The following is a 25,654-nucleotide window of genomic DNA, read 5'->3' on the forward strand; positions in this document are numbered from 1 at the left end:
GATAGTAGCCTGCCAGTCTCCTCTGTCCATGGGATTCTCCAGGCAAACATATTGGAGTGGGCTGCTATGCCCTCCTCCTGGGGATCTTCCCGACCCAGGGATCAAACCGGTGTCTTTTAAGTCTCCTGCATTGGCAGGCAGGTTCTTTACCCCTAGAGCCACCTGGGAAGCCCCTATCTGTGGCAGCTGTGGGACTAGAAGGCAGAATTGGGTGGTTGAAAAACAGACGGTATATAGCCTGCAAAGCCTTCAGTATTTACCGCTTGGTCCTTTACAGGAAATTTTGCTGACTTTTGCCTTGGCCGCTGCCAATCATTATACTTTTATCAGATCTTTCTGAAGCACAAGTCTGATTATATATACCACGTGTCTGCGTGCTGTGTTGTTTCAGTCATGTCCACTCTTTGGGACACTGTGGACCATAGCCTGCCAGGCTCCTCTGTCCATGGGATTCTCCAGGCAAGCATACTGCAGTGGGTTGCTATGCCTTCCTCCAGGGGATCTTCCCAACCCAGGGACCGAACCTGTGTCTCTTACATCTCCTGCATTGGCAGGTGGGTTCTTTACCACTAGTGCCTCCTAGGAAGCCCTGAATATACGACAGCCCTACTCCAAACCCTCCACTGACCCCATGGCTTTCAGTTCTGGCTCCTTAGCTTGGCACACAAAGGTCCACACATCCTGACTCCAGACAGCTTCTTCACCATATATCCTGCCTTTCTCTTCAGACTTTCTGAACTCCTTGTTAGTTTCCTGAAAGCTTCATGTGCTCTCATGTGCTTTGCCATGTTCTCCCTCTGACTGAAGAGTCTTTCAACCCATTCCTCTCACCTAACTAACTTCTCATCTGACAAAACTCAGTTTAAAGGTCACCAAACATGGTACTGTTGACTAAAAAAAAAAATGTACAATGTGAGGGTTGTGAGGTAAGGTTTGTTTGGGGCAATATGAGGACTGTAGTCCAGGAGACAACACCTCAGATAGCTCTGAGAAACTGCTCCAAAGAGGTAGTGGGGACAGACAGTATATATGTGATTTTGGTAAAGGGAGAGTACATGCAATCAAGCACATATTTTTTGTAAAAAATTTCTGCTGGTCTTGTGAAGTTTCCACTAGTCATGAGAAACAATCGTCACCATGAAGAATTTTAGTGCTTTTCTAGATATGAGGAGATACATGAATTGGGCTCATAAAATTACCTCCTGAGAATATCTATCTGAGGACCTGCCAGTTTTCCCAGAGCACAGAGTACCTCATGTCTGCTCTCCACCCTGAATTCCTTTGGGGGTGTTGAAGGTCAGCAGCTGCAGCAGCACATGATTTAATCCTTGATAGAGGTAGATGGCAAGCACCCATGGCAAGTGCCAATTTGTAGTTGACAGTACATATATACTATGGAATATTACTCAGCCAAAGGGAACAAATTTGAGTCAGTTCTAGTGAGGTAGATGAACCTAGAGCCTATCATACAGAGTGAAGCAAGCCAGAAAGGGGAAAACAAATATTGTATTTTAACACATATATACGGAATCTAGAAAAATAGTACTGATCCCTATTTGCAGGGCAGGAATAAAGATGCAGAAAACAGATTTGTGGATACAGTAGTGAAAGGAGTTAGTGTTGGTTGCTCAGTCATGTCTGACTCTTTGTGACCCCTTGGATTGAAGCCCACCAGGCTCCTCTCTTCATGGTATTCTCCAGGCAAGAACACTGGGGTGGGTTGCCATTTCTTCCTCCAGGGGATCTTCCTGACCCAGGGATCAAAACCAGAGCTTCTGCATTGCAGGCAGATTCTTTACAGTCTGAACCACCAGGGATGGCCAAGGAGAGAGTGGGACGGAATTGAGAGAGTAGCATTGAAACATATACACTACTGTGTGTAAAATAGATAGCCAGTGGGAAGTGGCTGTATAGCATGGGGAGCTCAACCCAGTGTTCTGTGACAACCTAGAGGGGTGGGATGGAGTGGGGGACGTGAGGGTGGTTCATGAAGGAAGGAACCTATGCAAACTCATGGCTGACTGTAAGGCAGAAATCAAAACAACATTGTAATTATCCTCCAATTAAAAAAAAAAGGTCAGCAAGCTTTCCACGATGCCCTCAGGCTGAGTTAGGGGCTCCTTGTATGGTCTTTCAGAGCACCACTCCTTGCCTCCTGCAAATCTCTCTCTTAGCCCTCCTGAAATATTATGTTTGATTTACATGTTTGTTATACCATGTCATGAGTATCTTGAGGGCAGGAAGCAAGTATTACTTACTTCTTTACTGACAGCCACTAGCCCAACACCTAACCAAAATAGGTACTCAATTACAACATATCTGAGCATCAGTGTATGTCTCTTCTATTTCCTTGAGTACCAAGGAAATCTCCATGTTTGCAGATGACATTCAGTTCCTGTAAGTACCTAGATTCAGTTAAAGAGGACAAACTTAAAGAGGACCTTACAGTATTGGGCACATAGTAAATGCTCAGGAAGGACTTACTGATTGAAAAGTATACATAAGTTTAGTCCAGTGTTTGTGGCAGTCCTTGGTTCTTTGAAGATGCATGATAAACACTGACTTAATTAATTCACATGTTGAGGGAAAGGCTGAAAAGCTAAGTTGAGGCCTTATTGTGGAAGGTCTTAATGCCACAGAAAACTTTAACTCATTCACTCCCCTGCTCAAAACCTCTCCAATATTAATTTGGCAGCAGATAGGAGAATGAGCAAATTGCAGAGAGATGGGCAACAGGGGAGACCAGTGAAAAGGTTGGAAAGGTAGTCTTGCTGAAAAGTAGTGAGGCCTTCATTTATAGGATGCAGTAGGAATGGAAATGGAAAGCTGAATGAGAAATCCAGTGCCGAGGTCAGATTACCCTGCTTTAGCAATCGATGGGGTGGTTGGATGCGGAGTGCTTAAAGAAGAAGGATGGAAAGATGACACCAGGGTTTTGAACCTGGATAACTGGAAAGCATAGGACAGCTAATAGCATTAAAATGGGAGTCAGAAGGTAGAGCTCAGTTCTGGACAGGTTGGATTTAAGGCAGCAGTCTCCGACCTTTTTGGCACCAGGAACTGGTTTCATAGAAGACAATTTTCCCACGAACTTGGGGAGGGGCATGGGTAATGGTTGTTTCAGGATGATTCAAGAGCATTACATTTATTGTGCACTTTGTTTCTATTACTATTACATCAGCTCCACCTCAGATCATCAGGCATTAGATCTCGGAGGTTGAGGACTCCTGATTTAAGAAACTGGTGGGATTTCCAAGTGGAATTATCAAAATGGGCAGTTAGAAGCTTGGGTCTAGAATTTAGGAGTGAAGTCAGGACCAGTGATAGATCTGGGAGCTATGTGCACAATGTTGAAGCTGTGGGAGTCATGTGTTCTTCAAAGAAGGTAAGGAAGAGAGCCAGTCCTGGGCCAGTAGTATAGGGAATGCTATATTCAAAGAGCAGAAGAAAGAATAGGTCACACATACTGGTTAGGACTCAATATAATCATGCTGGAGTTTTCAGTTTATTTCCTGAACAAACCAGCCCAATGTGCTAAAAAAGCAAATAAGATTTTTGGTGTCATTTTCAGTGTCAAGGCTATGTGAAATGAATACTCATATTACCCTCAGCCAAGTAACCTAGGATACTTGGTACAGATGTAGTAATGAAACCCCACGAGAAATATTAGTGGATCTGGAAAAAGCCCAGAGAAGAGCAATTAAAATAATCAAAGGGGTGGAGCAACTGATGTTTTACAAAAGACTAAAAGGATAAAGAACCTCTTCAGTCTGGAAAAATAGCTAGAAGAGTCAATAGCAGCATCAACAACAATAACAATGGCTAAAATTTACTGAGTGCTTCCTGTGTGTGAGATTATTTTATAAACAATTTGTAAGCATCATCTTGCTCAATCCTGACAACAATCTTATCAGGTAAGTACTATTATTATTCCCACTTTACAGATGAGGAAACAGAGGCACAGTGAAGTTAAGTAACTTGTCCAATCTGCCAGTATTTAAACCCAATCTGTTTCTGGGGGTGTGGCCCTAAACTCACTCCCATAAGCACACCGAAATTACAACTATTTATGTGGCAACTATTGATGAGAAAGACCAGAAGGCTAGTAGAAAAGATCTTCTACAACTAAAGACATAAAGAAGGAACCCCAACGAGACAGGTAGGAGGAGCAGAGATGCAGTATAGTCAAGATCCATACCGCTGGGTGGGCAACCCACAAACAGAAGGATAATTACAACTGCAAAGGTTCTCCCCAAGAAGCAATGAATCTGAGCCCTACATCAGGCTCCCCAGCCCGGGGGTCCTGCACCTGGAAAATAAGCTCTCAGAATGTTTGTCTTTGAAGGCTAGTAGGCTTACTTTTGGAAGAGCAAGAAGACTGTGGGAAATAGAGATCCACTCTGAAAGGGTTCATGCAAAATCTCACATACTGTGGCACCCAGGGCAGAAGCAGTAATGTGCAAGGAGCCTGGGTCAGAACCACCTGCTGATATTGGAGAGCTTCCCACAGAAAGAGGAGGTAACTAGAGTTCACCCGAGGGACACAGACCCTGGCAGCAGCCATTTTGGGCAGCTTATTCTACCAAGTGAACAGTGGTGCTATCAAGTGCCTTTTGGAACCCTCCATCTAGCTTATTAGCGCAGGGACCTGCCCCCAGCCCTGCTCATCAGCCTGTGGGTACCAGTACTGGGAGACCTTAGGCCAAGCAAGTAGCTGAGTGGAAATACAGTCCCACTCACCAGCAGATCTGCTACCTTAAGGCCTCCTGAGCCCACAGCTGCCCCGGGACCTGGCCTTGTTCACCACAGGGCCCAGGACCTGGCCTTGCACACCAGTGTACTAGCACCACCCTTGGGATTCCCAGGGCCCTGCAGCTAGAGATCCTGGGACCTGGCTCCATCCATCAGTGGACCAGCACTGGCCCTGGGAACACCTTCACCCACCAGTGGGTGGGCACCAACCCTGGGATCCCCTGGGCCCTGGTCCCACCCACCAGTAGGCTGACACAGCCTCAGGACCAGCTGGGTCCCATCCCTGTCCACCAGCAGGCCAACACCAGCTCTGGGACACCCTGGGTCCCTTAGCCAGTGGTCCTGGGATCCTTCCCCACCTACCAGTAGGCTGACACCAGCTTTGAGACCTCCAAGGCCCTGTAGCCAGAGACCCCAGGAATTGGCTCTACCCACCAGTAAGCTGGCACTAGTCCTGGGACCCCATGGGCCTGCTCTTCCCACCAGCAAGCCAACGCAAGCTTTGAGATGTCTTGGATGGCTCAACCAGTCACCCTGGGATTTGGCCCAACTCATCAGTGGATCAGTGCCACCTTTGGGACACCTCAGAATCCTCAGCCTTGTTAGGAACCAGCCCCACCCATCAGCAGGATAACAGTAAATCTGGGAACCTTGGCCCTCCAACCACCCACCCAGAACCTGGTTCTGCCCACCAGTGGGCTAGAACTAGCCCTGGAACCCGCTGGGGCTCTTAAGCCAGCAGCCTCATGACCTGATCCCACCCACTAGTAGCCTGCAGCCTCCGCACAAGGCAGAGCCTGGCAACCAATTGGACTGGGTGTCAGCCATGTCTACCACACCACCCACAGTAGTCAGCCCACCACAACAGTTGAACCCATGCAGCCCACATAGCAGCACCCCCACAGCACACAGCTCTGGTGACCAGAGTGGGGTGTGCTAGTGGGACTCAGGATATCTTCTACAAATGGCCACTTATGCAAGGTCGGAAAATATAACCAACCTACTAGATATATAAAAATAAAAACAGCAAATTAGGTAAAACGAGGTGACGAAGAAACAAATTCCAAACAAAGGGACAAGACAAAACCCCAGGAGAACTAAGTGAAGTGGAGATAGGCAATCTACCAATAAAGAGTTCAAAGTAATGATGGTAAAGCCATTCAAAGAATTTGGGGGAAGATTGGATGAACAGAGTGAGAAGTCAGAAGTTTTTTAACAGAGTTAGAAAACATAAAGAACTAAACAGAGGTGAATAATACAATAATTAAAATGAAAAATCACTAGAAGGAATCAACAGTACTGAACAGATCAAGGAGCTGGAAGACAGAGTAATGGAAGTCACTGAAGCTCAGCATAAAAATAAAAATGAATAAAAAGCAATGAGGACAGCTTAAGACAGCTGGAACAATATCAAACATACTAACATTCACATTAAAGGGGTCCCAGAAAGAGAAGAGAGAGACAAAGGGACTGAGAACATATTTGAAGATATAATAGCTAAAACTTCCCTGATCTGGAAGACAGGGAAACAGACATCCAGGTCCAGAAAGCACAGAGAATCCCAAACAGGAACCCAAAGAGGACCACACCAAGATATGCTATAATAAAAATGGCAGAAATGATAGCTAAAGAGAGACTATTAGCAGCAACAAGGGAAAAGCAACAAGTTTTGTACAAAGGAACTTCTGTAAAGTTATCATCTCCCTTTTCAGCAGAAACTCTACAGGCTAGATATATTTAAAGTAAAGAAAGGGGAAAACCTACAACCAAGAATACTCTACCCAGTAAGGTCTGAATTCAGGTTTGATGGAGAGATCATAAGTTTTACACACAAACAAAAGCTAAAAGAGTTCAACACCACTAAACAAGCTGTACAATCAATGCTAAAGGAACTTGTCAAGGTGGAAAAGAAAAGGCCACAATTAGAAACATGAAAATTACAAAAGGAAAAATCTCATTGGTAAAGGCAAAAATACAGTAAAAGTAGTAAATCAACTCTGTATAATGTTAATAGGAAGATTGAAAGATAAAAGCAATAAAATCATCTGTATTTGCAAAAATTAGTTAAGGGGTACACAAAACAAAAAGATGTAAAATATGATATCAAAACAGTAAATGTGGAAGGAGGGGGGCATAAATGCAGGGTTATTAAAATGTGTATATGAAATGACATGTTTACTAAACTTGTGGTCATCATTTCTAGGGAAGGTGGGTTTTTGAACTAAGTAGAAAAGGACAAAGTGTGCTAGGTAGGGGGAGCATCTGCATGGAAAATGGGCACATGGACATGGGGCATGAAATCACTCCTCCAGCTGGATGGCTGTTAATCAACTTGAAAACAATTCTGGGACTGCAGTGCTTTCTCTACTCAACCAACTCTCCTGGGGAAACAGTCAGGAGCCTTCATAAACATCTCTACCTCCATAGGGAACGCTTTAGAGATGGCTATCCCCACCTTTAATAACATCCTCATCACTTATCCACTATGCATATGAACAATGGCTATTTCTTTGGGAAAACTAAACACACTTCTTGCATCACCCAGGAATTCAAATGCTCTTTCTCATGAGGTTTGACTCTTGTTCTAAGAGCTCATGAAAACACTGCTGCCATTAGCTGTACCTTGCACCTCTGGGAATAACTCTAATGTACAGAACACTGTATGAGTGGACCCAAGGTATTTAGTAACTGTAACTTAGTAAAGTCTTTAATAACTGTGACTATGAATATCTTGACTTCCTTTCAGATTGGAATCTAAAAATAAGACAATTAAAGACAATTAAAATCCTACCCCATGAATATGCTGCTGCTGCTAAGTCGCTTCAGTCGTGTCTAACTCTGTGCAACCCCACAGATGGCAGCCCACCAGGCTCCCCCATCCCTGGGATTCTCCAGGCAAGAACACTGGAGTGGGTTGCCATTTCCTTCTCAAATGCATGAAAGTGAAAAGTGAAAGTGAAGTCGCTCAGTCGTGTCCAACTCTTCGTGATCCCATGGACTGCAGCCTACCGGGCTCCTCTGTCCATGGGATTTTCCAGGCAAGAGTACTGAAGTGGGGTGCCATTTCCTTCTCCATCCTGATTGTGAGGTTTATACATAGTTAGAACTGGACATGGAACAACAGACTGGTTCGAAATTGGGAAAGGAGTATGTCAAGGCTGTACATTGTCACCCTGCTTATTTAACTTATATACAGAGCACATCATGCAAAACACCAGGCTGGATGAAGCACAAGCTGGAATCAAGATTTCCAGGAGAAATATCAATAACCTCAGATATGCAGATGATACCACCCTTATGGCAGAAAGCGGAGAAAAACTAACGAGCCTCTTGATGAAAGAGGAGAGTGAAAAAGCTAGCTTAAAACTTCAACAGACCGAAAACAAAGATCATGGCATCTGGTCCCATCACTACATGGCAAACAGATGGAGAAACAATGGAAGCAGTGACAGACTTCATTTTTTGGGGCTCCAAAATCACTGCAGATGGTGATTGCAGCCATGAAATTAAAAGACGCTTGCTCCTTGGAAGAAAAGTTATGACCAAACTAGACAGCATATTGAAAAGCAGAGACATTACTTTATCAACAAAGGTCCATCTAGTCAAGGCTATAGGTTTTCCACTAATCATGTATGGATGTGAGAGTTGGACTGTGAAGAAAGCTGAGTGCCGAAGAACTGATGCTTTTGAACTGTGGTGTTGGAGAAGACTCTTGAGAATCCCTTGGACTGCAAGGAGATCAAACCAGTCCATGCTATAGGAAATCAGTCCTGAATATTCATTGGAAGGACTGATGCTGAAGCTGAAACTCCAATACTTTGGCCACCTGATGCGAAGAACCGACTCACTGGAAAAGACCCTGATGCTGGGAAAGATTGAGGGCAGGAGGACAAGGGGATGACAGAGGAGATGGTTGGATGGCATCACCAAAGCGATGGACATGAGTTTGAGTAGGCTCCTGGAGTTGGTGATGGACAGGGAGGCCTGGCATGCTGCAGTCCATGGGGTCACAAAAAGTTGGACATGACTGAGCAACTGAACTGAACATTGGTAAAAAATATAATATACCATACTTGACATTGATCAAGTACTCTGTCAACTCTTGGCTTAGAGGTGAAGAAACTGGTAAGGGCCAGAGAAAAATAATGACTATAATTAAATGTTTGGAAAATGGGATCCAGGACAAAAGCTATACAGGTAAATTTGAGGAAATCTGATGACTCCTGGATGCCTTCCTTTATTTTCTAATTTTTTTTTTTAGCTTTGAGGAAACCCAAGTATATTAGAAAATGCTTATCATCAAACTATTATCAAAATGTAAGTGTGTGTACAAGTCCAGAGGGATTTTTGAACCCAATTCAAAATAACAGGATGCTCTATAGAGATCCTTTCTAAGGAGGATACACTCCCCTCCACTTTCCCACAATTCATTCATTCTTTCAGTAAACACTGAATGCCTACCATGTGACAGGCAATGTTCTAGGTATAGATACAAACCTCTGCCCTCTTGGAACTTACATTTCTGGGCAAAGAGAGATAGTAAACAAAAGAAACATAATAAATAGGTAAATTATAGTGTATCTTAAAAGGTGACATGAAAATAAAGCAGTCAAAGGGCCTCAGGAATGGGAAGAATGCAAATTTAAAAGCGTGGCCAGCATAGGCCTCTAATAGCAAGTGGGGTGAGTAAATTGAGTAGCTAAAATGTAGAAGTCTGACAACGTTAAGGGGAAAGCACGGTGATCATCATACTTTGCATTTACCCTGTGATATGCAGTTTACAACGTTGCACCAGCCAGTCAGGTGGCACGGGAGGAGTTGATGGGAGTTTAGGAAAAGGAATGAATTCTATTTTGGCCATATTAAGTTTTAAGTGCCACATGATAGAAATAAATGATCAGCAAGGAGTTGGAAATGCAAAGTCTGGAACTCAGGAGAGACATTTGAGATACAGCTGTCGATTTGGAATCACTAATACCAACAATGGCTGAAAGCACTGGGGAGTAATAGGTTTGCCACAGAATAGAATGTAAAGAGATTAATGTAAAATGTCTACATTTTAGGGGATGAAGACAAAGATAAAAATCGAGAGAGTATATTTTATTCTGATCAGAGAGATAGAGAGAAGAGCCAGTATTGTTATCATCGTTTTATTCCTCCCTTTTTATTTCAACCTAATGTGAAATGTGGGCTTCCCTGGTGGCTCAGACGGTAGAGAATCTGCCTGCAGTGCGGGAGACTTGGGTTCGATCCCTGGGTTGGGAAGATCCCCTGGAGGAGGGCATGACAACCCACTCCAGTATCCTTGCCTGGAGAATCCCCATGGACAGAGGACAGAGGACTGAGCTTTCTTGGTGGCTCAGACCACAAAGAACCTGCCTGCAATGGGGGAGACCTAGGTTCAATCCCTGGGTCGGGAAGATACCCTGGAAAAGGGCATGGCAACCCACTCCAGTATTCTTACCTGGAGAATCCCCACGGACAGAGGAGCCTGGCGGGCTACAGTCCATGGGGTTGCAGAGTCGGACACGACTGAGCGACACACAACGTGAAATGGTCCCCTTAGTGACAAAACACTCTCGCGGCGCTACACCCCTTTGGGCGCGAATCTTTCACATAGACCACTTACAAGTAAAGAGAAGGGGACTAACTTTTACTGAATGTACCCCGCTTGCCACGTGCTCGGGGCCTCCAAATCCCGGGTGGTTTTCCTCTACACCCCCACTAGCCCCCTCGCTTTCACACTAGTGCCTCCTTCCGTAGTATCAGTTCCCAGTACGCTGAAGTACAGGAAAGGTCAACAGAAAACAAAGAGCACAGCTTGAAGGAAAAGCAGAACAAACAAAAATCCCCGGCTAAGACATAGGGATCCGGCACCGACCGCCTCTAACTACCTCCTGCAGAGTCCACGGTCCCTCTGCCCTACCCGGAACTCTCTATAGGCCCCGCCCCGCCTCTCCACAGGCCACGCCCCCTGCCCCGCGGCCCGCACTCATTTGCTGGCACCTTCGTTTCCACTTCCCCATTGATCCACCTGCGCTTCTTCTTCTACGCTCTCCACGCAGCCCCGCCTCTCTTAGAGCGGCAGTGCGGCGCAGGCCCGGCTCTTCGGCATTCCCAGACTTTTATCCTTGTCTTTTTCCCCTTCTTCCCAGCATTCCCGTTTCCGCTTTCTCACGGCTCTTCTATTTTTCCACCTCTGAGGCGCTTCGCGCCCCGGGGTTCAGTGACGTCATCTTTCTGCGCTGCGCGGACACCCGCCGGTGAAGGAAGGAACGGCTCTGCCGCCCTTCGCTTCTTTTGTTGGGCTGCTCTTTCGGAGTCATGGCGCCGTCGCTATGGAAGGGGCTGGTGGGCATCGGCCTCTTTGCCCTAGCCCACGCGGCCTTTTCCGCTGCGCAGCGTAAGTGCATGGGGGACGGGGACAGCTCCCATGCGGGACTCTGCGGGCGGCGTGTGGGCGCACCCAAGAAGGAGTGTCGGACCGAGTGGCCCAGGAACGGTCATTTGAGACCTTAGAGTTTGAGGTGACTGTGAGAAGCGGTGCGGGGCTCCTCGGTGGAAGGCTTGGAGTCTGAGTTTGAGGAGAGTGGGGCAACTGGGATTACAGCAGGGAAGGGGATGTTGGGGAGAGGGGTCGGTGGGCTGCGGGGTGGACAGAAAGGGAGCCTTTCTGGGAATCTGGGACGTGTTGTCAGATCCATCGTGGGGCTGGCAGAGTGTCAGATTGAGGACCTCGGATGCTCATGGTTCCATGACAACTACGTGGATAGTGTCTTGGGCACTCCAGTAGGACTGAGAAGCTAGGTGACCACTTGCCTCTGGGAGGCACTGTGATATGGGGCAAAGAGCACCGGGCTGGGAGACTGGAGGGCTGGTTCTTAAAAACTTGCTTTACCGCTAAATCTGTGACCTTGGGCATATCATATCCCTTCTCTGATGCTTCATTGAGGTGGATTTTAATTCTTTCCCTTTCTATGTCAAAGAGTGATTTGGAAGTTTAAGAAAAAAGCAAAGTAAAAGTACTTTATCGTACACATACAATTGTATTGTCAAGAAGAAACTTAGAGTCCAGCAGAGGATGCAGTGCAGTGGGACGGCTGATCTGTTTTGAGGTCTTCCTTCTCTCCTAGACCAAGGGTTAGCAAGCTCTAGCATGTGGGCCAAATGCAGCCTCCCTCTTGTTTTTGCAGTGAGCTAAGAATGTTTTTAGAGTTTTAATTTGTTGGGGGGGGAGGGGAAGCAAAAGTATCATTTTTTGATCCATGACAGTGATTTAAAATCCAAGGTTCAGTGTCCATCTGAAGTTTTATTGGCACACAGTCATGCCGGTTTAGGTATTTTCTGGCTACTTTCTAAGGGCAAAGTTGAATAGTTGCAATGGAGATAGTAAAGCCTGCAAAGGCTAAAATATTTATTATCTGGCCCTTTACAGGAAAAGTTTGCTGATCTCTTTTCTAACCTATAGAGCCCACAAGGGCAGGGACGATGTATATTTTGTTCACTGCTGTAATCTCAGTGCCCAGCATAATGTTCCCTACAGTAGTTACTCAATAAATTTGTTGAACGAAGGGAGGAAATTCAAAGTTGAACTTTTTTCCTTTATTTGCTAGATTACTTTCCATCTTCAGGAATAAAGTGGAAAATGAAATGTGAATTCCTTCAAAGCTCCAGTTTTCAAGATAAAACCTTTCATTCTATGTATTGTGTATACAGTAATTAAAATGATCCAATTATTAAAATTACTTTTTTAGGTACATGTATTATGACAACATTTGTCTTGACAGAAATTCAGCTTTAATTTTTTAAAAATTTATTTTGAGATTTTAGATTTACAGAAAAAATTTACAAAGATAGTGCAAATAGTTACTGTATTCTCCTCACCCAGTTTCCCTCACTGGTAACATCTTACATTACTATGGTATGATATCACAACTAGGAAACTGACATTGGTATATTACTATTAAGTACAGTCTAGCTTTTATTTGAATTTCACCAGTTTTCCCATTAATGTCTTCTTTCTATTCCAAGAATCAATCCAGGATATCACATTACATTTAGTCCTCATGTTTTCCCAGGCTGCTTTCTCTGTGACAGTTTCTGCAAAACTCCAGTCTTTAATGATAACAATAATAATAGCTTACTGTGTGCCAGGCACTGAACTAAGCACTTTGTGTATTATGTAATTCAATCCTTCCAAAATCCCTGTGAGGTAGATGTTACTGTTATTATCACCTTTGAAAGATGAAGAAATTGAGCCACACTGCTAGGAAACTTGCACAAAATTACAAAGATGATAAATGGGGGTGCTGGGTTTCAAATACAAGCAGTTTGATTCTGGAGCCTTTGTGCTACATTGCTTGGTAAAATTCAGTCTTGAGAAATTGGTTGAAATTGCGATGTGCTTAGGTGCTAGAGGGTGCAGTGATGTCCCGAGGGAGTTCAGAGTCAAATGGAGAAACAAGTGATTCAAGCAGCAGTCACCATAAAGTGATATAGATGCTAAAAGTAAAGATACACGGAGATGGGAGCAGTTGTTTTTTGGAGGTGGGCGGAGGGGTTAAGAGGTACCTAGAGCCTTGCTGATCAAGTGTGGTCAATAGACCAACATCTAGGAAATCATCTGGGACCTTGTCAGAAATGCAGAAACTCAGGCCCCACCTCAGATCTGTGGAATCTGAATCTGCATTTTAATAAGGTCCCCAGGTGATTGTATGCACATTCATTTGAGAAGTGCTGCCCTAGAGGAGATCAGGATACAGTGGTACTGTGTCATTTTCTACTATAGACTTCAGCTGTAAAATATTACAGTCCTAGAGCAAGGAGACAGATGACAGAAGTCCAACCCTTTCGTTTTACAGACGAGGAAATGTCCTACTAAGGTAGGGTTAGAGTCAGATTAAGCTTCAGGCAAAGAAAGGTAGCTGGGAATTGGACAGTAGAAAGTTAGCTAAAACCTACTTTGGCATTGGTTTAATTTTTCTTTTACACCTGTCCTTGTGATGAAACTTGTGAGATAAAACTTCAGAAATGTCTAAACACATTCTCTCTTAAGAGTCAGTGAGTGCATGCTCACTCACAATTTGAGTTTTTAAGCATGTTCTATTAAGTAGAGGGCTTCCTTGGTGGCTCAGTTGGTAAAGAATCCACCTGCAATGCGGGAGACCTGGCTTCGATTCCTGGGTTGGGAAGGTCCCCAGGAGGAGGGCATGGCAACCCACTCCAGTATTCTGGCCTGGAGAATCCCTAAGGACACAGGAGCCTGGCAGGCTGTAGTCCATGGGGTCGCAAAGAGTCTAAGACAACTGAGCGACTAAGCACAGCACATATTAAGTAGAGACTGCAAGGTTCCTCTAGAATTAGGATTTTGTGTTTTTATGTGAGATGAGAATGCCTTGTGGCATTTATCACTGCAGTAGGACCTCTTTTCAATGCTCACGTTGGAAAGAGGCCAGTATTACCATTGAGGCTAATTGTGTCTTGTCAGGTTGTGGCAGCAGGTAGCACCCTATGGTGCTCTGGCATGCTCATCTTTACTGTGATGAACTTTGTTTTGGCAGAGCGCCTATCCTGTATCTCCTTTGATTCTCATTTTATTCCCATTTTACTGATGCAGAAACCTAGGCAGTGAAAAGATACTGTATTCTCAGGCACATTCCCCCTCCCCCTCCTACATTTTAACGCTCTGAGATTGAGATCCATGTTACAGTCCACCAGAGTGTCTTTCACATTGAATGAGATTATGATAAACTGAAGAGCTGGTATTATGATCCAGGCTTTTCAACTTCCAAACCTTGATCCTTTTCCTTCATACCCTGCTGCCTCCTGAGGCTAAGGCAGTAGCAGAATTATAATTAAATCATAGAAGCAGAAATTGATGTACAGGAATTACTCCTATTCCAACACTGGCCCAGCATATTCTCTTGAGAAAAACATTTCCATAGCAATATTACTTCGTCTATATTATGTAATGGTAGTGCTATTTTAGAGTTGAGATTTTTCTGTAGATTTAATTTTTAAATAATTGTGATTTCTTTGATCAGTTAGTGAAAGAATTTAAGAGAATTCTAGTTTTCCTGTAATAATGAAAGAAAAGTTGTTTAGGTATTTCTTCCTTATGTTTGCTCACTTTTCACTCTTCCGTTTTATAAGATGAGAAAGCAGGTCATGATGGGAACAAAATAGTTCAAGATCAGACTGACTGCCTTAGAAGATAGAGGTTTTTGAGGAATCCAGGATTAGCATTGTTTCTTGTAGCATATGTCAGTTGCTTTGGTATATTGATTTGCTTGCATTTTAAGAAAAGTGGGCTACAGTTTCCTTAATGGTGTGCTTCTGGTTTATAGATCGTTCTTATATGCGATTAACAGAAAAGGAAGATGAATCACTGCCAATAGATGTAAGTTGGTCATTTATATTCCATTAAAATATATATAACCAAATCACTTTGTTGTACACCTGAAACTAGCACAACATTGTAAATCAACTATACTTCAATAAAAATATATATTTATATACAGTTTTAAAATTAGCCACATAGCTTAAAATGTATTTTTAAAAATTTATTTTTTATTCTCTTAATTTTCCAGACACGAAATAACATGTGTTATATACTTTTTGTCACTCATTATAAAGCCCAAAGATGTGGAGACAAAATATTTCTGTTTGGTTTCTAGAACTTAGTTTATTTATTTTTGGCTGTGCTGCGCAGCCTGTGGGATCTTAGTTTCCCAACCATGGATGAAACCAGACCCCTGGAATGGAATTGTGGAGTGCTAAACACTGGACCACGGGGGAAGTCCCTAGAACTTAGTTTAAATAGTCTTTCTAGAAGTTGCTGTGTCCATAGTCTGAAATGAACTTAACAAGTTGGTTATTTGACTGTCTTTTTTGGCTGCACCTCGAGGCATGCAGAATCTTAGTTCCCCGACCAGGGATTGAACCTGTGTCCCCTGCAGTGGAAGCATGGAGTCTTAACCACTGGACCGCCAGGGAAGTCCCCCCCTTTTTAAAAATCTTATTTTTTTTAGAAAAGTTTCTTTTATACATAAAGTTTAAAAACAAGTAAAACTAACAAAACATTGTTTAGGGGCATACACAGAGGTGGTAAAGATTAAAAAAAAATAGGAAGTGCTTCTTTTTTTAAAGCTGCAGTGATATGTGAACTTCACTCAGTTTTTTATCTTTACTGGACTTTTTTTTTGGGGTCATGCCTGTGGCTTGCGAGGATCTTAGTTCCCTGACCAGGGATCAAACCCATGCCTTTTTCAGTGGAAGTGCAAAGTCCTAACCACTGTACTGCCAAGGAATCCCTCCCCCCACTTTTTTTTAATCTTTCTTGGATTTTTAAAGTACAAAAGTAGTAAGTTCTTCATAGAATCAAACAGTAAGTGTCAAAAGTAAAATTGACCCCATATATTTAAAAAAATGCTGACCCCATTGCTCACAATTCTACTTGTGTTCCCAACAGTTTGGAGTGTATCAGTAGTTTAGTTTTCTTCTATGCATAAACAACATTATCTTTGTTTGTGTGTATATAGTTTTATGTAACCAAAACGCACATAATTTTTCTTTTAAAAAAGTTATTGTGTTTATATGTGTGTACTTTTATAACTAACTTTTTTATTGATTTATCTTGACATATTTTCATGACAGCTCAGAGTTACCACATCCTTGTTAATGATGTCTATGATTGCATTGTATGAAATGGGCCTTGGTACACTGATGATGGGGATGTAAACCAGCATAACATATGACATTAGATTTTGATTTAGAAAATTAGAGTAATAGCTTGTGGCTAATTTTGACTTTTAATTGTCTGTAATTCAAGATATGGAAAATGTGGCTATTAACTCATTCTTCTGTTACCTTTGTTTTTGTGGTAGATGCATACACACATGCATACACTTGCGCATGTGTATATGCACTCATTTATATCTGTTTAAAATAACTTTCTTCTGTTTACAAATGGGAAAATTTGAAAAATACAGATAATTACTATCAGGAAAATAAAATATGTCTGTAATCCCACGTTGGTTAATATCAAACACTGCAAATTTTTGCTTACATACTTGCACAACCTCTTTGGAAAGCAGTTTGATATTACCTAATAAAGTTGAATTTGTGTATACTCTCACACCAGTGATTGCATTCCCTTGTGTTAGGAGACATACACAAAGATATCTATCCTGACTTTGTAAAAGTTACAGACAGGAAATAGTCCGCATAGCTATCAACAGTGGATGGATAAATTGTGGGAATTTCATGTGATGAAATTCAGTGAAAATGAATGGACTATAATAACTACATATCACAATAGGGAGGAATCTCACCAAAAGAAAAAAAAGCTCAAATGGGAAGAAGTAAGCAAGGTATGTTTTAGACGTACACATAGAGCTGGTAAAATAAGTAAAAGCAAGGAACTGATTAATATGCGATTGGGGCCAGTAGTTAACTGGCAGGGAGGGTGAGGGATATAATTGGAGAGGGATACCTGGGCCTTGAAAGGAACTGGTAATGTTCTCTTTTTTAAGTTGGTTAGTAGGTAAAGGGTGTTTTTTTTTTTTTTAATACTCTGTGTTATCTAACATTAATACATTAAAACATTTATAGTTGCTCTTAGAAGTTGGTCATAGTTGATAACTGAGTTCTGAATGAATCAGTACCTGTTTTGCTATTTGAGCAAAACCCAGACGTATTATTGCAGCTGATCCACAGAACTTATAGAAGATACTATTGTGTTTGAGTCCAAATCATTTAAAGTGAGAATTGACTCCTTGATAGCATCTGGGAGAAATACCTGATAGAGGCTAGAAACGGAGAGAAAATTGTAAATTTTCATAATATTTGTTCGTTGTTGAGTAATCTTAATCTTTATACTCACAGATAGTTCTTCAGACACTTCTGGCCTTTGCAGTTACCTGTTACGGTATAGTTCATATTGCAGGGGAGTTTAAAGACATGGATGCCACTTCAGAACTAAAAAATAAGTAAGTCTTTTCCTTTTCATAGACATTTAATTTCATGGGGAATTTGCTTCATGTACATAGTTTAAAATTATGGTTTCTGGTACATAAAAGTTGGTTTTGTTTTTACATTTTGATCATGCAGTTTGTATGAGTAATGAGCTAAAAAAATTGAGTCGATGTTTGATTTGATGGGAAAAATGGAAGTTGAATGACAGACTGTTGACATTAGAATAACATGTTATATTATGGTTGCTTAAAATTACTTGTTTGTTGGTTGGATAGATGGATGAAAATAGATATATAAGGAAGATATTCCCTCAGGAATGTTTTCTTTCTTTCCTCCCCTTCTTCCCTCTCCTCTACCTCCCCGCCACCCCTCCCCACTTTGCTTCCCTGTCTCCTTTCTCTTTTCCTTCCCTTGCCCTCCCTCCCTCCGTTTTCCCGCTTTTTATCCTCTTGTCCCAGCTTAGTCTTTGGAAGATTAAGGGGTTTTCTGTTTCCCTTGAAACTAGTCTGTGACATAAACTCTGCTCTCGGGCACTTTCCTATCCTTGGACTAAAGTATATTTATTATTCTGCTTTGCTTTTTCCTCCTACACTACTTCTAAGCTATTTTCATGAGCTTTGCTTGCTTTACTTTTCTGTATTGCTTGCTTTCATAGAATCATCCTTTAGCTTTGTTTGATTCAATCTCTGGACTTTACCCACCTTCTTGATCCTAGAAATTTTAACACAGTATTTCCTTAGAAGAATTCATAGTACACATTTATGTGTTACAGGAAATCCACTCCCTTTTTACTTTTACTTTTAAATTTACATTTCACATAGTCCCATGTCAGGCTTCCCTTTTATGCGGGGGTATGCTTGGATTTTTAGGTGGGCTGACTTTGAGATTTGAGTTTTTATCAAAAGAAGAGTTCTTTTTCCTTCCAGGAAATTAATATTTAAAAACAAATCAACACCAAAAGCTGTACACTTCGGTGTTTGTGAACTTTTTTTAGACTACATATATCTCACTGGAAAGAAGAAAAGGATACTCCACTATCACCACCCACTACTGTTCTTACAAAGAGTCTACCAGGAATCACAGGCGAGGGGCCAAGAAAGAAAGAAGTAAAACAGAATGGCATTAAGTAGGTGGTAGCAAAATACATGAATTTAGTACATGGAAGCAAAATATACAGATTTGGACAACAACAGGTACAGAAGGGCCAAAAGGAATATTTCGTTGTACTTGATTCTCGGAAGACAGATCAAGTGAGAATAAGCAAAGGTACAATCTATGTACTTTTTTTTAAGGACTATTTGGCATGGGCTAGTGGTAGATTCACAGAGGTGATTAAAGTTGAGTGATTATTTGTTTTCATAGATATCCTGGAAGGAATGCCTGAATTAAAAATTTTCGAGGGTTTTATGTTGCTTTTCCGGGTTTCTTATTTTCCTTGTACAGGAAAAAAGTGAGATACAGTATGATTACCAATTATAGTCTAATTTTATGGATTTAAACTTAGTTAAAAATACAACCCATAGCAAATTCATAATTTATTAGAAGCCTACTTATTTTCAAATAGGCTTTTATCAAGGTTTATCTAAAATTGATGCTTTTCTTTTTTTAAGGACATTTGACACACTAAGGAATCACCCATCATTTTATGTATTTAATCATCGTGGTCGAGTACTGTTCCGGCCTTCGGATACAACAAATTCTTCAAACCAAGATGCATTGTCCTCTAACACATCATTGAAGTTACGAAAACTTGAATCACTGCGTCGTTAAGATTTTTACAAATTATAATAACAGGACAGGACACAGAGCTGGAATATTGGAGTTTGGGGTACAAAACACTCCCCCATCAGTATTTATATTGATCGCTCAGACCTAATTAAAAAAGTCTACAGCCCTTATTTGTACACTGTTAATCAAGGCATTATTGCAGTATAAGTTATCTGTGAAATGAGTCTTTGATCTTTCATAGAATTCTTTTTTCATTTAAAACAAATCCACATTTTTTGTAAAAGTCACTGTTTTGAGCACATTTCTTTGAAAAATGTTGATGGTTTTGTAATTATTTATTTTCTTAGATTTCTTTTGCACTACAGTTTTTAGGATCCTTTTGGAAATAGTGTGACTACTGCATTTTGCAGCATGAATGGTAGTAAATGGTCTTAAGTTCTTAACAACAAATGGACTTCTCTAAAGAGACCAAAATGGTGACTTATGAGTTTTTCTTATGGCCCCTAAAAAGTGGCTCTGCTTCAGCAGATACTTGCCAGTTTTTAATTTATCCGTGACTTCTCACCCTACCCCGCTCCCATATACCTCCTAACATCAGCTGTCTTGTTTCATCACTTCTCTGGGGTTCAGTGTGCAGTGAGCAATTTTTGTGTCAGAAATCCCCTGTCATAACAAATAGATTTAACAAACTCAACTTACGTAAAGCTACCTGTGTTCTCTTCATTTATCTGTAAAAAGATGTCCCTAATTGATTATGTAGTGTAAGAATAGTTGAATCTAGACCAAAAAGACCATCCATGAATTAAACATCCTGCCTATGTAGAGGAACAGTAATCACTGAAGAAAACTGATTAGTTGTTACTAGCCAGTTTAACTTATTCAAAGCCTCTGTTATTTTATTGCATACTAAACTAGTGAATTAGTAAGGATAAAGGATAAAGGTAGATTTCAATGGAATTGGGCCAAATAGGTTCTAAATATTTGGAACTAATATCTTTTAATTTAAAAATTAAGGTCATAGCTTTCATTTTGTAGCAGACTTAGAGTTTTCTATCTTCATTGTATGTTGCTGAAGGTAAGGATGAGGGTACAGACTAGAATTTTTTTAGAAATAGCAATCTTAGGGAAATTTGGCTAGCTCTTTGATCTGCTGGAAGCTTAACATTTCTTGGTAGAGAAGGTTGCTTTTGTTGAATTGTATAGGTGTAAAGGGAATTTAAATTTAAAAAGGAAATGTGCTTTAGGCAAGAATCATAAGATGCCCTTATCCTTGATGGCTTTTTTTCTGCTAGTAGTGAACCTCAGCTCTTCTGCCTGGTAACACACAGCCCAAAGTACAAGATTATTTTGTCATTGGGTTTTTAATATTGTTTAGTTTTGTTTTGCTAACCCAATCTATCTGTGGAACACTGACTCTGCTCTCTAAGGAGAACAAAGTTAGAAATCTAAAATAATTTAGGAGTGAGTTTAAAATGTGAAGTCGGGAGTTAAAGTGGTCGTATAAATCAAAGTCGTGTACGAGAAACAAGCTCTTTCCATCATACCTGTCTACCGTTTCCTCAGGTATGGATTGATTTGCAAGAGCCTCTTGTTTTCTTCTCTTTTGAGGCCTGTCTTCCTTTCCTAGTATGTTTTTATAATAAATTTATTAAGATATAAATCACATACCTTACTATTCACCTATCTAAAGGGTACAATTCAGTGGTTTTATAATATATTCACAAAGTCGTGCAACCATGATCACAGTCAATTTGAGAATGTTGCTGTCACCCCAGAAAGAAACCCTGTATCCTTTAGTAGTTACCTGTCCTTTCCTCCCAATATCTCCCAACCCTGAGCAACTAATCTCTCTGTCTGTATAGGTTTGTCTCTTCTGGTCATTTAATATGATTGGATTCCCATAGTATCTGATCTTTCGTGGCTGATTTCCCAAACATTGTTCAGTTCTATGTAGAGTGAGAACTTCTCATGTTAAAAACTATGAATTCTCTGAAAGGAGATGGTTGGTACGAATCAGTAGATGTAAGGAGGGAAGTCAGATTCCTAACATGTTTCTCAGTCAATCGGATGCTGAATAGGTTTTTTTCTCAGAACCAAGCATTCATGGTATGTTAATATAATTGTTTGTCTAGTCTCTAGAATGTATATTGAAATCTTTGCCTGCTCAGGAAAGTCTTGCTAAAAATGAGGCCAAATAATATGGCAAGTAATTGACATAGCGGACTTCAGTCATGTCTAATTTTGCTAGGAGCTTGTATACCTCTGGTCAGGTGAGCTTCCCAAATTTTAATTTCCTCCAGTGAATTTATGCTATCTTTTAAAAGTATGTACTGTAGGATTGGGGTGATTTGGATGCATCATAACAGTGCTAAATGGATTAAGTTCAGAAGTTTTTTGTAATGATTTGAGGCAGTACTAAGGTAGCCAAAAATATAGTGATGTGAGCAAATTAAGCTTGCAGCTGACTATGATTTCAGTGACTTTCAGAAGTGTGTACTGTTGAAGGCTCTCTAGAATATAGGAAGGCTCACTTAATCAGGGAAGCAGATGAATGCTATGGCCTAGTGGCCCAGCTGCAGAAAATGCAGGCCGGTGAATTGGAGGCTGTGAAGCTCTGTAACTCCCTAATGATTGTTTCCTAAGCATTGTGGCTTATTTTTGAGTGGCATGACAGCATCCCCCGGTTGTATGTGGCCTGTTTCCATGATGTATTGAGTAATGTTGTTTGTTGTGAGCATCAATGCCTGTAACACCAAGCTAAACACATTCTTTTGGATATGTTTCCTCTCTTTAAATGATCTTGCCCTGTCCAATAAATAAATGATTGTCTCACCCTGTTTTTGGTAGTGGTTTTTTTTTTGTTTGTTTTGTTTGTTTGTTTGTATGTTTTACTTTTAATCTCATTTTCTTCTGCTTCTCTGTCCCCAGAAAAATGTAAGATTTAATTTTAACAACTGTATTTTTTCCAGTGTGATGCTTTTACTAAATTTAAAGGATACTTTACTTTTCATTATACATGTAAAGTCTTACTGCAATTTTATGCTGTTTTAGAGTTGAAATAGAATATGTAATCTCATTTATATTTGTATTGATAAATTATCAAATACCCTTTGGAGTACAAGAATATTGGTCTGCAAGTAGCAGTGTCTAATCATTCCAGCACAAATTTGTTATATAGCCAAACTGCTATTACAGAAATGGCAGTTTCTTATATTTAACAGGAAATCATCATGATTAAAGCATCAAGGGGCAAATCTAAAGTTTAATCCAAGAGGAAATTCTGATTCTAAAAGCATGGCACTTATCTGCAATAGTTTGAAAGATAGCACTACTAGTATTCAAATCTACATAGGAATATCTAAAAATAACCTACTAATCAAGTGTTCTTTTAAAAGGAAAAAAGAAAGAATATATGCACATGGCAAAAAAATCAGATGGTACAGAAAGATATGAGATTAAAACTTGCTCCCTTTCCTCCTGCTCCTAATAACCTCTCTCCAAAGGTAACCAGCTTTAAGTGTCTTGCATATTCTTTCAGGAAAAAAATAATTTGCCAGCAAGTATATACATAAAAAGTTTTTACATTAATGGAATCAGACTGTATATATTCTCTGTACCTTGCTTTTTTTGCTGTGTCTTATAAGATCTTTCTGTATCAGTATATATAGAAATACCTCATTCTTTTTAATGACTGTGTGGTATTCTACTATATATTGTGTTATAAATGTTAAAACATAGACTTCCAGGTTGTTGGCAGTATTTTACTGTTGATAAACCATATTGTGATGAATTTACTCATACATATAATGAGCTTAACCTAACAAGGTTAATTCCTAGCAATAGAATTGCTGGGTCAAAGGATAGTTTTCATTTTCAGGTCAGTAGGTATTGCCAAACTGATCTCCAGAAATCTGCCCAATTCTATTTCCACATATAATGTATAAGAATAATTATTTATGAGGCCCTTACCAATAGTGGGCACTCAGCTTTTTAAAATTTGATCATCTGAAAGTGAATAAATGGTACTTTGCCTCTTAATGAAGTTCTAATGCATTTTAATGAAGGAGATGGAACACATTTTCATGTTTATTGGTTACTTATATTTCATTTTCTGTGAACTGTGTGGTCATGTTCTGTTTTCGATTCGATTTGTTTTTATTAGTTTGTATGAGCTCTTTGTATGCTAAGAAAATTGGTCTATTGTCTTATGTTTAATAATATTTTCCTGACTTTTATTTATTTATGTAGTTAAACTTACCAGTCTTTATGGCTTCTGGGATTTGTGCCTTGCTTTAGAAAGGCCTTCTTTACATTTAAGAATAAATTTAATGTATTTTTTCAGTACTTTTAAGTTTTTTTTTTAACTTTTAAATCTTTGATTCATTTGGAATTTAGGTGGAAAGAGTGAACTAAGGATTCAACATTTTTCTCTTCCAAATAGCTATCTGGTTATCCCAACCCTATTTATTGACTTTTTCCACATTGATTTGAAAAACCATCCCTTGTATATTGTTTCCATGTATATTTAGGTTTATTTCTGAACTCTGCAGTCTTTTCCAAAACTTAGCAGTCTTTTAATTACTTTGAGTTGTTATACATTTTCATATTAAGCTTTGCTAATATATACAACATTATTATTAATTTCAGGATATTTCCCTAGTTATTCTTGCACGTTTATATTTCTAGACAATTTTATTCAGTTCTAAAATCCTATTGCAAAAAAAAAATAAAATCCTATTGCTATTTTTCCTAAAATTGTAGGAATTTAACATAAAATATGAAAGAATAGTTTGATGAGTGCCGAGATAACTTTTCATTTAGATTCACCATTTCTAATGTTTTGTTACTTTTGCTTTTGCTCTTTCCAAGTGTGCTTTTTTCAAAGCCCTCCTGACTTGTTTGTGGTGAGTTACAGACTTCATCATCACACTTCATGATATCATGACATTCCTAAATATGTCATCAGGCCTCTCCTATAAGAGTGAAGACATTGTCTTATTTAACCACAATATCATTCTCACACTTAAGAAAATGATGAACCATCTAATACTATATTCAGATTTACCCATGTATCCCCAGAATGACTTTTATAGCTGCCCCCACCAAGGTTCACAAATTACATTTTTAAATTTGTCTCTCTAGTCTCATTTATTTTTTCTCAGCTGTGCTGCCCAGCTTGTGGGCTCTTAGTTCTCCAACCAGGGATCGAACCTGTGCCCCCTGCATTGGAAGCACAGAGTCTTAACCAATTGGCCACTAGGGAAGTCCCTCTGGTGTCTCTTAAATAGTCCTACCTCCTTTTAAAAATGGTATTTTCTAAATAAACCTTAGTTTTTAGAACTGTTTTAGATTTATAGAAAACTTGGGAAGATGGTGCAGAAAATTCCCACATAGCTTGCCTCAATTTCACCACTCGTTAAAATGTTAGCATGATACATTTGGTAACAATCCTTGAACCAATATGGATACATTATTATTAACCACAGTTAATATTCAGATATCTTTAATTTTTACCTAATGTCCTTTTTATGTTCCAGGATTCTGTCCAGGATATTAGCTGTGATGTCTTAGACTTCTCTTGGCTGTCGCAGTTTTTAGACTTTCCTTATTTCTGGTGACCTTGACAGTTTTAGGAAACTCAGGTATTTTGTATGATATTCCTCTATCTGGATTTGTCCAAATTTTTTTTTTTTTTACCATTGTTAGACTTAGATTATGTATGGCGTTGTCATACTGTGGGTACACATTTATTAACCTGAATTATCGTTCTTGATTTTTTTTTTTTTTTTGCCTGTGCCTGCAGCCTGTGGGATCTTAGTTCCCCAACCAGGGATTGAACCTAGGCCATGGCATGAAAGGGCAGAGTCCTAACCCCTGGACTGCCAAGGAATTCCTTGTTGATGTTATTCTTGATCACCTAAAGCAGTGTTTGTCAAGTTTCTCCATTGTGGAGTTAGCGTTTCCATACTGTCTTCTTTGGAAGGAAGTTGTTATACATAGCCCAGACTTAGACAGTGAGGAGTTATGCTGCACCTCCTTGAGGATGGAGTATCTACATCAATTATTTGGAATTCTTCTGCACAGGAGATATCTCTTCTCCCCCACTTATCAATTTATTCTATATTTTATTTATATGAGTTTGGGCTCATGGATATTTATTTTGTACTCTGGGTTATCATGCAATACTACTTAATTTGTA

The 25,654-nt window shown here is 40.2% G+C and overlaps 1 protein-coding gene across 1 annotated transcript; it reads left to right on the forward strand.

The window, feature by feature from the left end:
• Positions 1 to 10,831: 10,831 nt before the first annotated feature.
• On the forward strand, positions 10,832 to 22,287 carry MMGT1 (membrane magnesium transporter 1). Its single transcript, XM_065916022.1, has 4 exons — positions 10,832 to 11,155; positions 15,099 to 15,151; positions 17,638 to 17,741; positions 19,338 to 22,287. Exons 1-4 carry the CDS (start codon positions 11,077 to 11,079, stop codon positions 19,495 to 19,497), a joined length of 396 nt encoding a protein of 131 aa, XP_065772094.1. The 5' UTR covers positions 10,832 to 11,076; the 3' UTR covers positions 19,498 to 22,287.
• The last annotated feature ends 3,367 nt before the right edge of the window (positions 22,288 to 25,654 follow it).

Source organism: Muntiacus reevesi, chromosome X (assembly GCF_963930625.1).
Source record: "Muntiacus reevesi chromosome X, mMunRee1.1, whole genome shotgun sequence".
Lineage (NCBI taxonomy): Eukaryota > Metazoa > Chordata > Mammalia > Artiodactyla > Cervidae > Muntiacus > Muntiacus reevesi.